Source organism: Acanthochromis polyacanthus, chromosome 7 (genome assembly GCF_021347895.1).
Source record: "Acanthochromis polyacanthus isolate Apoly-LR-REF ecotype Palm Island chromosome 7, KAUST_Apoly_ChrSc, whole genome shotgun sequence".
Lineage (NCBI taxonomy): Eukaryota > Metazoa > Chordata > Actinopteri > Pomacentridae > Acanthochromis > Acanthochromis polyacanthus.
Window position 1 is genome coordinate 29,445,216 of NC_067119.1, and position 16,611 is coordinate 29,461,826.

Below are 16,611 nucleotides of genomic sequence, written 5' to 3' on the forward strand. Positions count from 1 at the left end.
ATCAACCTTTTATGGCGTTTATCAAGCAAAAAGTTCCACTTTGTTGGAGTTTTTAGCCTCAGCGGCGGCACTGCTTTAGAGATGGTTTGTTAATCCATTCTTTTAGTCCAAAATGAAATGTCTGAGCAGTTCCTGGATGGATTACCGTGAAATATTTTTGCGATCATTTATCAGCTTATCGACTGTTGTGATCTGACTGCTGCTCTGCTGTGTCCCTGGGAGGTCATCACTTCTGGTGTAGAGTGAAATGTCTCATCAACTATTGGGGTGGATCGCCATAAAATTTGGCACAGATGTTTCACTCAGGATGACTTTAATATCCTCAGAGATTCTCAGACTTTGCTTCTGACACCTTCATCAGTTCAAAGCACTTTTATTTGTAACCAAACAGGAGTTTTTCTCGTTCAGACTTACTGGTCTGAGAACAGTGAAGGTAATGAGTCTGTGTTGGCTTATTTTACTGGAATCTGTGTATTTTCCAGTTATTTCTGATCATTTGATCAGCAAAAATGGCTATTATACTTGAGTAAATGAAACCTTAATTACCAAAAAGTTTGAAAATAGTATAATTAATTTTATTTATGTTGTTTTATTATTATTATTTTGGTGCTGGTGAGTTTCCTTTGGGCCTTTTAAGTAGCCTTTAGCTCAAAACACCATGTTATAGTACAGTTTCCTCGGTTTTTGGAAAGCAATGCGAACACATCATATTGGGCCTGGAATATTGGAGTAATTGATTAATCAAAAATGGCAAAAAACTGTCGATGGTAGCTCTGGTAAATTGTACTAACTGTTCTACCACTGAAGCTTTGGGTCGTTGTCATATCGTCTGTGCCCTCGATTAAATGAACTTACCACGGAGGAACAAAAGTCCGGCTAACCCCAAATTAAAAGAAAAGAGAGATTTTGTGCCTAATATTCCAGTACAGAAACAGCACAGTTTCTCTGGTAAAATATAACATCTTTGTTCAAAATGTTTAATAACAAGCATGGCAACAAACATGGCATGAGAACAATGCATGTTTAGAAAAATATATCTGCAAATGTATTTTTCAGAATACACTATACATTCACTTAACCTCTACTCGATATTAAACATTTACAGCTCAGAAGCGATAATTTCACTGTAGAGTCACAGAAGAAAACAGCACAGTGAGTTTCCTCTAAATGATGTCCGTCTCAGGATCAAGACAGTTTGGTAAAACGGGCAAACAACCTGAGATATCCTTAGTTTGAATTGGAACACCAGCTTGTAGGTTGAGTGTTGAAATTGAGGGTTTTTCACCAGTTTGACATTAAAAAAACAAAGCCTCCTTTTCCAGACAAACTGTCCAATTATTCACAATAGCTTGTCCTTACAAAAGAAGAGAAACACTACATGGACAATCTACCACTCAGATTCTTAGTTAAGGATGAAATCTCAAAAGATTTCTTAACATGACATTTTCATATGCCTGGTTTTTAATAATAGAATGCATGCTGTGTCAGACATGACCTGATTTTAATGTGGAAAGCAGATACATCTGGGGCCCGTCCAGTCCTTAAACATCACCTTCCTGATCAGTAGTGATGATACAAGAGTCAAACCAGATACAACCCCTTCTTTTACTTCAAAATGCTAACATAATTCCCCCAAAAAAGAAGTAATGCTGAGTAATTGAGTAAAAGATATATTTAAATTGTCCAGAGAAGGAGCAGTTCCTGTGCTTCCACAGCTGCTCCAGTGTTGCTTGAGTCTTTTTTTTTCCTTTGTGGTTCTGTCCGAGTGTCTTTAAGGAAGGCGTCCTCACCGAGGGGAGCAGAGAAGAAGCTGGAAGAAGTTCAGTATCCCGCTGGATAGCCTCCTTTTCTGGGGTCGGACTCTGCACAGAGACGCTCTCCCTGCCGCACCACGGCCTGGACCACAGAGTCTGGGATGCTCAGCAGCTGTGTTATGTGGTTCTTCTGGGCCAGACCCTCCAGGACGCTCTACCACAGTACCATCACACACACACAAAAATAGAGTCTTGTGCAGGATTTAAACATTGTTGGTCTTTGTTGGAGGATCAATAATGACAACAGGCTTTTTTTGGTTGCTTTGTCAGTTCATTATTCATTGTGGAACATTAATGTTTCTGAATATTGGGACGCCTTAATAGCTCAGGGGGCGACCCATAAACAGGGTCTGTAGTCATAGGTTTGAGTCTAGCCCATAGTTATTTACTGCGTGTCATTCCCCCACTCTTCTGCCCATGTTTCCTGTCTCTCTCTCTCTCTCCACTGTCTTATGTATAATAAAGGCAAAAACGCCACAAAAATGTAAAGTTTCTGAATATTGTTTCCTAATGCATTTGACAAATTTGGAATTATTTCCTCCAAATACTAGAAAACTAATATTTTTAGTAAACAATTTTAAAAAAAAAACATTTGTCTGCTTTTTATTATCTGGACAAAATTCACTTTTGCAAAATTTAGTTTACTGAGTAAATAACTGCTAAACTAGCAACATTCCCATCAGCCCCTGCTGTCCTCTGTGTTTAATGAACATTAGTAAATATCAGCAAGCAAACACTGTAAGCCACGCGGATAAATAATGCAAACATTACATCAGTTTAGTATAAGCATGTTAGCACACTGATTGTAACATTTAGTTCAAACAGCTGGGCTTAAATATCAGCCAATAGCGGTGTTCTGTGTAATCGGAGTCTTGTTTACATTTTATTCCTAATTCAAAACAATACTGTGGTTTTTTAACAGTGATGCATCTGGATATTTGATAAAACTTTCATATTTCAAATGGATTTTTATACTGACATAAAATTAAATGAGTTATGAAAATGAAAATCAAACTACGTACATTTAGTCAGATTTGAGGTACTTGTACTGCACTTGTCTACTCCACTAGAATAGAATAGAACTTTGTCATTGCAACAAGTACAGCGAAATTACAACATTTGTGCGATAGCTTTAGTAACTTCAAAGATATTTTCATGTCCCGTGAAACTATTCATCTTTAAATGCTGTGATTTTGAATTAGATTTTTTCTGATACACTGAAAGATACAGTTTTCCTTTACGAGTGAGATCAGTTTTCTACTCCTTAGAATACAGGAAATATTTTAAAATCCCTCTTTTATTAACTGAAAAACATCACAAAGCTGTTTTTCTGAGCTCATGACTAGGTGACCTTTTAGGGCTATAGGGTTCCCATAGGACAGAATTTTTTTTTTAAAACACATTGTTTTAGCTAAAACTACCCAATAGTATACAGTGCCTTGTGAAAGTATTTGGCCCCCTTGAACTTTTCAACCTTTTGCCACATTTCAGGCTTCAAACATAAAGATATAAAATTCTAATTTTTTGTCAAGAATCAACAGCAATTGGGACACAATCGTGAAGTGGAATGAAACTTATTGGATATTTTATACTTTTTTAACAAATAAAAAACTGAAAAGTGGGGTGTGCAATATTATTCAGCCCCTTTACTTTCAGTGCAGCAAACTCACTCCAGAAGTTCAGTGAGGATCTCTGAATGATCCAATGTTGTCCTAAATGACTGATGATGACAAATAGAATCCACCTGTGTGTAATCAAGTCTCCGTATAAATGCACCTGCTCTGTGATAGTCTCAGGGTTCTGTTTAAAGTGCAGAGAGCATCATGAAGACCAAGGAACACACCAGGCAGGTCCGAGATACTGTTGTGGAGAAGTTTAAAGCTGGATTTGGATACAAAAAGATTTCCCAAGCTTTAAACATCTCAAGGAGCACTGTGCAAGCAATCATATTGAAATGGAAGGAGTATCAGACCACTGCAAATCTACCAAGACCCGGCCGTCCCTCTAAACTTTCACCTCCAACAAGGAGAAGACTGATCAGAGATGCAGCCAAGAGGCCCATGATCACTCTGGATGAACTGCAGAGATCTACAGCTGAGGTGGGAGAGTCTGTCCATAGGACAACAATCAGTCATACACTGCACAAATCTGGCCTTTATGGAAGAGTGGCAAGAAGAAAGCCATTTCTCAAAGCTATCCATAAAAAGTCTCGTTTGAAGTTTGCCACAAGCCACCTGGGAGACACACCAAACATGTGGAAGAAGGTGCTCTGGTCAGATGAAACCAAAATCCAACTTTTTGACCACAATGCAAAACGATACGTTTGGCATAAAAGCAACACAGCTCATCACCCTGAACACACCATCCCCACTGTCAAACATGGTGGTGGCAGCCTCATGGTTTGGGCCTGCTTTTCTTCAGCAGGGACAGGGAAGATGGTTAAAATTGATGGGAAGATGAATGGAGCCAAATACAGGAGCATTCTGGAAGAAAACCTGTTGGAGTCTGCAAAAGACCTGAGACTGGGATGGAGATTTATCTTCCAACAGGACAATGATCCAAAACATAAAGCCAAATCTACAATGGAATGGTTCACAAATAAACGTATCCAGGTGTTAGAATGTCAAAGTCCAGACCTGAATCCAATGGAGAATCTGTGGGCAGAGCTGAAGACTGCTGTTCACAAACGCTCTCCATCCAACCTCACTGAGCTGGAGCTGTTTTGCAAGGAAGAATGGGCAAGAATTTCGGTCTCTCAATGTGCAAACCTGATAGACATACCCCAAGCGACTTGCAGCAAAAGGTGGCGCTGCAAAGTATTAATGCAAGGGGGGCTGAATAATATTGCACGCCCCACTTTTCAGGTTTTTATTTGTTAAAGTTTAAAATATCCAATAAATTTCGTTCCACTTCACGATTGTGTCCCACTTGTTGTTGATTCTTGACAAAAAATTAGAATTTTATATCTTTATGTTTGAAGCCTGAAATGTGGCGAAAGGTTGAAAAGTTCAAGGGGGCCGAATACTTTCACAAGGCACCGTATAAAGTGGTCAATATTAGCTCAGCCTTAAACATCCACAGCATTACACTGCAGCAAGCACACATAAAATAGAGCAACAGCAATACTCCAAAGACATCATATATAATAGCAAAACACTAAGAGGAACCATTTATCTTTGATTCCTGAAGTAATTTTTGCTGATGATGCTTTTAATAAGTAAGGCTTTGAGTGCAGTACAGTGTAGTATTAATACGTTTACTTTGGTGTTGAATCTGAATACTTTTCCCACCACCACCGTGTTATCCTTTGCAGTTTGTATTCAAACGTAAAAAGCGTGACTCACCCTCTCAAAGCCCTGCTCCACCACCGTCATGTTTGGATTAAGCTGATTGTGAACTCGCGGCTCCGTCACAGCCTTCTTTAGGTCATAGTTGAAGAACAAGGAGTTCAGGATGACCTGTTTTTAGTCACAAAATGTAGCGTGACACGTTTCACATAGATGAGTGTGACTCCACAGGATTGAGATGCGATGTGAGTGAATCAGACTTACTAAGGCGGTGGCTGTGGTGATTTTTGTGCCTCCAGATGCTCCTACAACCATTTTCACTCTGTTTTCTTTGTCAAAGATGATAGTAGGACACATGGAAGACAGGGGCCTCTTCCCTGCAACAGATGAACAGAATGTGACAATGACTGCTCAACGGACCAACGCTGACTTTCTACCTTGTGGTGTAGTGGTACCTTGGTACACATTCATTTGACACATATTTAAAATGACTGTAAACAAACCAAAGAACAACATTTATGCACGGTGTGAGGCTGGATTTAAGCTTATAGCTATAAAACTGAGGAGGATTATACTCTGTCTGAGCTAAGATTGCAGGAGCTAGAGAAAGACTAGTAGAAGCATCACATCAGAGTCACCAGAGGAACGGTCATCAGACATTCTGTTTGTGGTTAATTTTAGAAACAAAAACACCATTATCATCTAAGTTATAGCCTGAACAGAGGTTTGGAGTGTGATAATTCAGTTCAGCCACACCTGGTTGGATGAAGTTGTTGGGCGATGGAGGAATTCCAAAGCCGTTGGTCATGTATGGAGAGCTGAAATCATCCATCTCATCATTGAAAATGATTCCAGTCGATCGAGACATGACTTTAGAACCAAAGCTGAGGAAATAAAATTTAAAAAGGGTGCTTTACTCTGCAGGAAATTAATGAATATACAGATCTGACCTTTACCATGCCTGTTTAACAAACCAAGCAGCGGGTTTACATCATGACGCAGGACTCTTACTACAGATTAATGGTGCTGGTGGCCGCCACAGCACTTCCGTCCTCCGCTATGACTGACAGGTGAGCCGTCCCGTGGTTGTCCGGGACGAAGTAGTCGGGTTCATAGTAGTTGTCTGGGTGAGTGGTGTCATCTGTAATTTTACTCCTTATGCCATCAGCAAAGTAGTCTGAGGTCATGTTGTGGATTAGCTGAGGAGAGCAAAACAAGTCGGGTAAAGAGGAGAAAATACAGAAAGGGCTGATGATTACATGCCCTTGGATGAGACATTTCACCCCAAGCTGCCCCTAGAGTGTCAAGCAGGAGACAGCGGTGGGTATAATGAGTAGAGTGATGCTGAAAATGCTGCAGAAACTCTGAAGGATAATAGCATGAGCTCTTACATCAGTAATGTTGAGATAACGTGGATCTCCCAGTCTGCTTCTCTTGGCGTAAGCAAAACGGAAAGCCTCCACGATGCGATGGTACGTCAGCGTCTTTTTCTCTGATGTGGAGACGCTTGTGTCGGTGAAGTTGTATCCTGCAAAATATCCACAGGACACACATGTCTGGAGTGAAGGAGGATTCTCATTTTATTGGCCTAATCGTGTAATGAGGGCTCTCAGTCATTGTGCTAAAAGTCAAGGTCAGGTCATTAAACTAGAAGTCACCATAAAACCGTCCAACAGATATGAATCTGTGGGCACAGGCTTCATCAGAGTCCTATACAAACACATGAAATATTATTTGCAATTAAAGAGGCCACTTTTTATTTCAAACAAGACTCAAATATCCTCTGCCTGAACAGATGGAGTGCCTTTGGTAAGATACATTTGGCGCGCAGGCTGTGTTTTCTGCTTCCAAAACAGGCGGGGAAACATTCCAGGGACGACCTGGGAAACCTGACATCCTTTCTTCTGCATGGCTGCACAAGCAATCTGCGAGGCTGCTCACCATCCACTATGTTCAGTATGAGTGCCAGCACCGGGCCACTGGAGGGGGCGTCTGGGACGTGCATGGTGTATTCCCCGACGTTCAGCTTGAGAGGGTTCTCATTCAGCACAGGCTGGTACTCTGACAAATCATCCAGGGTGATAATGCCGCCTGGAATGAGTACAGGAGTGTCGCAGTGAATTTAAAATAAGGAATTATGTTCACAGTACCATTTGTCATTTATTGTGGTATTTCTCACTCCACGTCTTCACTTGAGTTCTGTAATCCACACCTTAGTTTTAAATGTATTCTCAAATCATTTATTCTTCTATATCTACAGACGACAGTGGATGAGAAAACAGCACAGCACCTGCCGCCTGGATGTCCTCAACGATGCTCTGAGCCATCGTCCCGTTATAAAACACATCAGGCCCCTCGTCAGCTATTCTTTGGTATGTGTCGGCCAGCTTTGGAAATCTGACAATGTCGTTTTCTTTCAGGATGTTTTTTGGGAATCACAAAATACCTCACTGAGAAAAATGAAAAGAAAAAGAAGTAAAACAGTTAGGAAGTAAAAGTGTTAAAGAAGGTTGAAAAATTAAAGGATGCCTGACTACAGTGCACTCTTTAGCTTTTACATCATAGGAGAAACTGTGCTCGATAGTAATGCACCGTCTTTTAGGACCAAAGTGTAGAAATGAAACCTCTAGATTCCACCAAAAGACGTCTATTTTAACTCAGATAAAAATGTGTTAAATCAAATCAGTTTTTCACATGTGAGCAGGCGACTCTAGCGATAGCGACACACATGAAAGGGCGCCATCTTGATGTCAAATTATAAGTTTTTGTAATACAACCATGGAAGCTACATTAAACAGAGGCTCAGCTAAAAGAGGCCATATTGAGCAAAATCAAATTTTTACATTTTTTTAACACAATTATGTGTCACCAATGTATCTAGACACAGGTGGGATGAGTAAAGACAATAGCCTATTTTTTTCCTTTCTCCATAGATCAGAAGGTGTCTCTGAATGAGCTGTTTAGGTCTGGTGTGATGTCACAACCTCTTCTTACTCTCAGCTACCACCAACACTGAACAATCTTGTACTGTATTTTTATCTGAAATTGGATATACACATCCTATAGATGAGTTAGAGTTAGATGAACATGTTAAAAACAAGTCTATTATGGGATCTTTAATTTAGCAGTACTCCTGTAATGGTGCAGAAACAACTCATATGACCTTTACCACAGTTAGAAATATAAAATATACATCTACAAACATCTGAAAACATTCATTTGGACGCTTAAAATTGTTCATTTAGGCTGTACAAAATTGAAAGGGTGGATGCAATGACTTGTGGTTTTACAGGTTCCTATGAGCGAAACACTTTCCTGGAACCTCGTGGTGAGAATGTCTACTAGTGATGACATGTTCAACATGAGAGGTACTGGTAAGTCCAGTCTGTAACTTCGTGTTTAACACATTGAACTGAGAGTAGTATCAACTATATTTAACCAAACTGGAAAAAATGCTCCTCTCAAAAAAAGAAAAAAAAACTTATTTCAAAGAACTTTTATGTTGAAATAAGTGAAAAAAATCTGCCAATAGAACAAGTGAAAAATGGCTTGGTAAGATTTCTTGAAATAAGATGTGATATTTAGAATATTGAGATCTTAAAATTAGCTGGGAAAACTTATTGTAAGCTGCATTTTACCAGGATTGTTAAGCTTAGGTGTCTCAACCCTCCTGTTGTCCTCATTTACGGCACCAAAAATATTGTTTCAATGTCTAAATAAAATCAAAAAATTCAACAAAAAAATTCCAAAACCTTCAAGAAGAAAATTCCTTAAAAGTTTCCCTGAAAAGTTTTTTTAAAAACAAATTTGGCAAGAAATAAAAATTTTAAAAATAAAAAAATTCAATAATTGTAAATATTTTCAAAAAATTAATAAAAATCGTCCAAAAAAATCCTAAAAGTATCTAAAGTGATTACATATGTATCAGTAAAAGTTCTGATATTTTCTTTAAGAACACTCAGAAAAATTCGCTGGATTTTGGGTGATTTTTTTCCGAATGTTCTTAAAGAAACATTTTTTTAACATTTCTTTTTTCCACCATACAATACAGGTCAGTTTGACCCGCAGGACGACACGAGGGTTAAAACTAAATAATTACAAGATTGTTTGACGATACATATATATGTGTGTGTGTGTGTGTGTGTGTGTGTGTGTGTGTGTGTGTGTGTGTGTGTGTGTGTGTGTGTGTGTGTGTGTGTGTGTGTGTGTACGTATGTATGAAGATATTTAGATGCATTGTCTTAAAACAAGTCTCTTCATCTCGCTGAAATGTCAAGTGGGATGAGACATTTTGACGAAAAATAAGACAAACAGACTTGGTAAGATTTGGAGATTTTGCAGAGCATCAGCATGAAGGATAGCGAGCATATCCTAAAATATATTTATTTGAGCTTACAAACTGCTAGATAAATTATTTAAGTATTAATATGAGAATCACCCTCACCACATGTTGGCGTCTCTTTGAATCGATTCTTTGCTCTTGAACAGGGCATGAGCCAAAGCTTTTCCTATGGGAAAGCCGTCACGAGCCAAAGCAATGCTAGGTTCAAACAGCTCTTTCCATGGCAGCCTGCCATGCCTTTTGTGTGCCATCTCATAACCACGGATCTCCCCTGGGATAGCGATTGATAATCCACCTGTAATGCAGAAACATCCGTACCATTATTTGAATTTCACAAGCTCCCTTTTTTTCTATCCCTTGACTGAATGGAGGACCTACATACTAAGTCAGACACAAATACATCATGAGAATCTATAGATAATATTCTGCACATCTAGATGTAGTATTTTACTTTTATTGAGCCAGAAGCAGGTGCAAGGGAAGATATAGAGAGGTTTTTGAGGATAAGATGAGAGAACATTAAAGACCAGGATATCTATCCACTCTAAATCCCTCCCTATCTCTAATATAACATTTGAGTCATGTCACAGTGGTTGCAGCAGATTTACAGAACACAATAAAATCAGATCTCCGTTAGATAAATCTCTGCTTGGGAAATACTCCAACAGCTCACAGGTAGCTGCTACCTGTACGGGAAAGCTTGGTGTTGTTGCCAAACATGTCTTCGGTGGCGTTCATGGGTGCCGTCTCCCTCGCATCGATGGTTTCCACCTTCCCTGTTGAGCAGAAAGTAGGGAATGATTGATTAGTCTCTTCTCCGCTGGCTGCGCTGAGAATTTTAAACTAATGATGCACACACACCTGTGGAGGCATTATAGATGACAAAGAAGAGCCCTCCTCCGATGCCCATGCTGTGAGCGTTTAAAAGGCCGACACATAGCAAGGCAGCGATGGAGGCGTCCACGGCTGAGCCATTTTTCTTCAGAATGTCCCTGGAAACACAAGAACGCACTTCACAACCAGAAAGCACACGTGCAGGGCAAAACATGCACCGTACGTCATCTTACCTCCCCACTTCTGAACACTTTCCAGCATCAGCAGCCACTGCGGCCTTTGAGTAGAAGTGGTCTGAAGGGAGAGGAGGGTTTTTCTTCCCCAGGCCCATGAACACCCCCAGGAACAAGCTCACTGCAGCCACCAGAAGGACCACCAGACCAGCAATCAGGGACTTCCCAACCATTTTCCTACGTGGGAAAATCAACAACAGCTCATAATCGCACAACATTTTTCATTATATGCTTTCAAGAAAATGTACTTACCTTTGGTTTGTAGCTTTTCACCAGCTGATGTAAAGTATTAGTGAAAAAAGACAGGAGCTGCACATTCAGCTGACTCTCTGTAAGTGTCAACAGGAATGACAGCATGTTTAGTGTGACCAATTGAAATGAGTGGCGATGTGGATTGTGTCACCTTTGGTTTTCAGGTGTGACGTTAATGATGCAGTGCTGCCTGGATAATAAGCATGCACTGCATTTGGACATGTTTTTGAAAGTTACAGGAAGAAAAATACATGCATAGCAGGGCTGTACGCTTAGCTTTTTCACTAGGAGCACAGGTGCTCCTCAATGAAAAAATTTAGGAGCACAGAAAAAAATTTAGGAGCACTATGAATTTTTACTATGAATCGCACAATTTTATTATTAACATTCACACAACAAGCCAAGCAGTAGGCTCAGTTATTTAACACAGAGAACATCCCTGTCCCACATCTTTTTGTATTCAAGTCGCCTGGCACGCTTGGCTGAGTTCATCCAGCGGTCCAGAGCAGGACTTGGATCAAAGTCCTCAAGCCATGGCCCCTCCAAGCTGATCCTAATGAGGTCTTCGGTGGTGGTCAAATAAATGGATGCAGTTCTAACAGTGACATTGCACAAACAAAGCTTCTCCCACAAAATAGATTATCATCCCTCACCAGTGTCAGATACATCAGCTTCATTGGTCCTCAGGACTTTGTGAACTAATAAACCAATGTATTTTTTACAGATGGACATCTATACTACATCCGTCACAAGGAAACACCAAAGCCCATGTTTAGAGAAAGAGAGAGAGAGAGAGTGTGTGTGTGTATGTGTGTCTGTGTGTGTGTGTGTATTTTGTAAATAGTTTGCAAAGAATTATGTTTGATTTTGTTCTCATAAAAGGAGGTGTACACACGTGGACAAAATTGTTGGTACCCCTCAGTTAAAGAAGGAAAAACCCACAATTCTCACTGAAATCACTTGAAACTCACAAAAGTAACAATAAATAAAAATTTATTGAAAATTAAATAATCAAAAACAGCCATTACTTTTGAATTGTTGATTAACATAATTATTTAAAAAAACAAACTAATGAAACAGGCCTGGACAAAAATGATGGTACCTCTATAAAAGATTGAAAACTATTTGACCAGAGTGACATGATTAACTCAGGTGTGTCATTTAATTGACATCACAGGTGTTTCCAAACTCATAATCAGTCAGTCTGCCTATTTAAAGGGAGACAAGTAGTCACCCTGCTGTTTGGTGAAAAGGTGTGTACCACACTGAACATGGACAACAGAAAGCGAAGGAGAGAATTGTCCCAGGACATCCGAAAAAAATGATAGACAAACATCTTAAAGGTAAAGGCTATAAGACCAGCTCTAAACAGCTTGAAGTTCCTGTGACAACAGTGGCTCATATTATTCAGAAGTTCAAGACCCACGGGACAGTTGCCAACCTCCCTGGACGTGGCCGCAAGAGGAAAATTGATGACAAATTGAAGAGACGGATCATTCGAATTGTATCCAAAGAGCCCAGAGCAACCTCCAAAGAAATTAAAGGTGAACTCCAAGGACAAGGTACATCAGTGTCAGATCGCACCATTCGTCGTTGTTTGAGCCAAAGTGGACTTCATGGGAGACGACCAAGGAGGACACCACTGCTGAAAAAAACTCATAAAAAAGCGAGACTGGAATTTGCAAAAATGCATGTTGACAAGCCACAAAGCTTCTGGGAGAATGTCCTTTGGACAGATGAGACCAAACTGGAGCTTTTTGGTAAGGCACATCAACTCTATGTTCATAGACTCAAAAACCAAGCATACGAAGAAAAGAACACTGTCCCTACGGTGAAACATGGAGGAGGCTCAGTAATGTTTTGGGGCTGCTTTGCTGCATCTGGCACAGGGTAGGTATGATGAAATCTGAAGACTATCAAGGCATTCTGGAGAGAAATGTGCTGCCTAGTGTCAGAAAGCTTGGTCTCAGTCGCAGGTCATGGGTCTTCCAACAGGACAACGATCCAAAACACACAGCCAAAAACACCCAAGAATGGCTGAGAGAAAAGCGTTGGACTATTCTAAAGTGGCCTTCTATGAGCCCAGATCTGAATCCCATTGAACATATGTGGAAGGAGCTGAAACATGCCATTTGGAGAAGACACCCATCAAACCTGAGACAACTGGAGCTGTTTGCTCATGAGGAGTGGGCCAAAATACCTGTTGACAGCTGCAGAACGCTCATTGACAAATACAGAAATCGTTTAATTGCAGTGATTGCCTCAAAAGGTTGTGCAACAAAATATTAAGTTATGGGTACCATCATTTTTATCCAGCCCTATTTCATTAGTTTGTTTTTTTAAATAATTATGTTAATCAACAATTCAAAAGTGATGGCTGATTTTGATTATTTAATTTTCAATAAATTTTTATTTATTGTTACTTTTGTGAGTTTCAAGTGATTTCAGTGAGAATTGTGGGTTTTTCCTTCTTTAACTGAGGGGTACCAACAATTTTGTCCACGTGTGTACATATGTATGTGTATTTTGTAATTAGTTTGTAAAGAATTATTGATTTTGTTCTCACAAAAGAAAACAAAACTTTCTCCAATATGGCTTCCTTTCATTTGGAGTGTGATTGGTCTACTGACTTCTTTCTTTTGTCATATTTTCCATTATCACTCAGATGGCATTGTGTTACATTTTTCCAATTTCCAAGCAAAAAACTTGGTGGAAGCTACCATGTACACAAGACATAATACAACAGCAGCAGAGGTGCAGATGTTGTAGCTGAGAAAGTTTGGAGGTTGTCACTTCTTGGATCCCCAAAACAATAAGGGGAGTCATATTTTGTTAAGTGGCCCAATAAATTCTGACTCCAGATTTTATTTCATATCATTCAATCTGCACTTTTAACTCAACCTGCATATTTCTGTTAAAGTCCTAGTTTTGAAATAGTCTCTCTGTTCTTAATCTGCCATACTGTGATCATTTAGCCCCTTATTTTATTATTCTGTTCTTACAGACTGTAATTTACTAGTTTTTAAAAAAAACAAAAAACAAAAACTTGTTGTGATTTGGTGTTTTAGCTGTTGTAGCAAATAATTTCCCAGGTGTGGGAAAAATAAAGAATTTCAATTCTATTATATTGTTAACTGGCCCAATAAAAATAACAACAATAACAAATGACTTTATACTTAAGAACTATACTTATATTAAAGACTTTATACATAAATACCAGACATATTTTGATGCCATATCTTGCATTCTTAGGGGAGTCTGATTATAGGTGTGGAATGCATTGATTGTGTTAACTGATAACAATTTTAGTTCAGTTATTACTTTATAGTATTTAAACTGTTTTACATGCTTAATTTAGTGTCATTTGCATTATTATAATTTAGACAGACACAGTATTTGGTTATTTCAAGTTAATGTGTTCATAAAAGCTAAAGACAAAAATAAGAGCCTGTCGCTTTAAGAAAGTGCGCCGATCTGTGTGATGCTCGGTACTGTGTGGGGGAGACGGCCTGAGAGTCGAGAGGAGCTCACGGTTTTTCTGACCATGTCGTGTTGTAGCGTGCCGATGTGGAAAAAAAGTTGTTGAAGAAGAAGGTGTAGGCCAAGACTTTTAGTTTGATCCACTTTGTGTGGATTTATTTTAGGAGCACATGTGAATGATAGGGTTGACATCTGTACTCGCACGCGTGCTCCCTTTTTATTTTTTCTACTCGCACCGATCTATTTTTAGGCGCATATGCGAGTGAAACGCTCGCACTGTACAGCCCTGCATAGAGTGTGGAAGGGACTTTTCTTCTGTACCTATAATGTATTTGAACTCTTAGGAATGTTAGAAATGAAGCAATAAAGTTTCTGCGCAACCATCCATCCGTTCTCTTCCGCTTATTCAAAGTTGGGTGGTGGTAGAAGCAGGCTTAACATAGCGATCCTTAGGTCCCTCTCCCCACCAATGCTTCCTATTTCCCGGTGGTGGATTCTGAGGTGTTCCCGGCCCAGATGACATATGTAGTCCCTCCAGCAAGTTCTAGGGCTAATCCAGGATCCCTTACTAGTTGGATGGGCCCAGGAAGCGTCCTAATCAGATGCTGAATCATATTGGCGGGTTCCTACTGATGATCCCTGTGGAGCCATCACTCCACCATGCTACAGAGGAAACTCATTTCAGCCACTTGTATCCACTATGTCATTATTTTGGTCACTAACAAAAGCTTGTGACTATAGATGAGGGTTATAATGTAGACTGATTAGTAAACCAAAAGCTTTGCCATCTGATTCTGCTCCCTCTTCACCATGACGCTCTGGTACAATTCCTGCACTACTGTTGATGTCGTACCAGTCAATCTGTCCATCTCAAGCTCCATTTTACTGCCAGTAATAAACAAGATCCTGAAGTACTATAAACTTGTTGTTTGGGGCATCAACTCACCCTGAAACCAGAGAGAGAAATACACTGGGTTCCAGCAGAGAACCAAGACCTCATACCCAGCTGCTTCACATTTGGCTGCAAAATGCCCCAGTGAGCGTTGAAGGTCACGGTCAGATGAAGTCAAAAGAACCAAGTCATTCACAAAAAGCACTGACATGACTCTGAGGTCCTCAAAACCGATATCTTACTCACCCTGGCTGCACCCTAATACTTCATCCATGAATATCACAAACAGGATCGGAGACAACCCCGACAGAGTCCAGCACCCACCAGAAATGTTTGTGCTAAGAATATGACTTTGTCTTTGCAGTCCTCTGTAACCTTCCGTTTCACCCTGATATCAATCTGCCAGGCTTGCCAAAGTGAAGGTGAGAGTGATCTGTTTACAGATTCAAGCAGCATTCAGCCCTGACTCGGGGCTCGGTGTGATTGGCTCAGCCGACAGCGTTGCCGTGCTCAGTAACCGTGTCACAGTCTATTTGGCTTATTCTGCAGGCATCCTCAAACTGATTGAGATGTCTGAGCCTTCACCCAGGAGCACGGGTCCAAGCTGGCAGTGTCGATGACAGTAGCTTCTCAACTGCAAACACCCTTCTGTGGTACCTCAGCTAATCCAGCGTGCACTCCTGTTGCTGGGCCACACTGATAAAGCACTGTCAAAGGAGCCTGTGGCCTGCTGCTACTGCTGCTGCTATGATTGTGTCTAAATCTAATCACTGCTATCCTGTTCTGGATCTCCCATGTTCAGAGCCACCCCAAGGAGGAGAGTTTATTCAGTGGACAGAGCTGATTTACAGCGGAAGAGGACAATTACATGTCTGTTTGTTGCAGATCACAAACGGCTTCCTCCAGTTTTTATGCGTGTATCTGTGTCAGTGGATGGGGCTTGTTTTCTGCAGTATCAGCTGGAGCTTGTTCATATTTTTATCCCTCAGCTAGAGGCTTATAGGTTTCATTTTGACTTTGCTGGGAGGGATACACTCACACTACCCGCCACGCTTGCCTCCAATTGTTTTTGCACAATAAAGGGGATGGCTTGTCTGTATACACAGCAGCAAATCAAATCACACACTGCTGTTGTTCCTCAGCGACAGGTGAAACGCAGCCTGCAGGAACACTAACAGCAGAGAGATAGCCACAGTGGAAAAAGGAGGTGATGTCATGTGTTTTTATGGGTGGCTGCAGTCCTTTTAATGATAGGAGCTCCACAGACAGACTCTGATCTATGCTGCAATTACAAGTGGGTAACTCAGCTTCGTTTTTATCAGCAAATGTGTTTTAGATGCCTTTTTATGGGTGGATAGTAAAAGAGAAAAATGGATAGATACATGTTTTCTATTGCAGCAGTCCCCAAACTTTGTTTGCTCGTAAACCTTTAAAGTGTAACTGGTTGTACGTGCACATGATCAAACTTACTGCAGCA

General features: G+C 40.2%; 1 protein-coding gene across 1 annotated transcript; it reads right to left on the minus strand.

Annotated features, from left to right (window-relative positions):
* Window positions 1–1,729: 1,729 nt before the first annotated feature.
* On the minus strand, window positions 1,730–10,759 carry ggt1a (gamma-glutamyltransferase 1a). The gene is given in 12 exon segments (XM_022196928.2): window positions 1,730–1,968; window positions 5,159–5,478; window positions 5,858–5,985; window positions 6,113–6,300; window positions 6,493–6,629; window positions 7,043–7,192; window positions 7,392–7,529; window positions 7,532–7,551; window positions 9,546–9,738; window positions 10,130–10,219; window positions 10,305–10,435; window positions 10,511–10,759. Coding segments are annotated over 12 exon segments (1,860 nt in total). The 5' UTR covers window positions 10,729–10,759; the 3' UTR covers window positions 1,730–1,821.
* Window positions 10,760–16,611: the final 5,852 nt, after the last annotated feature.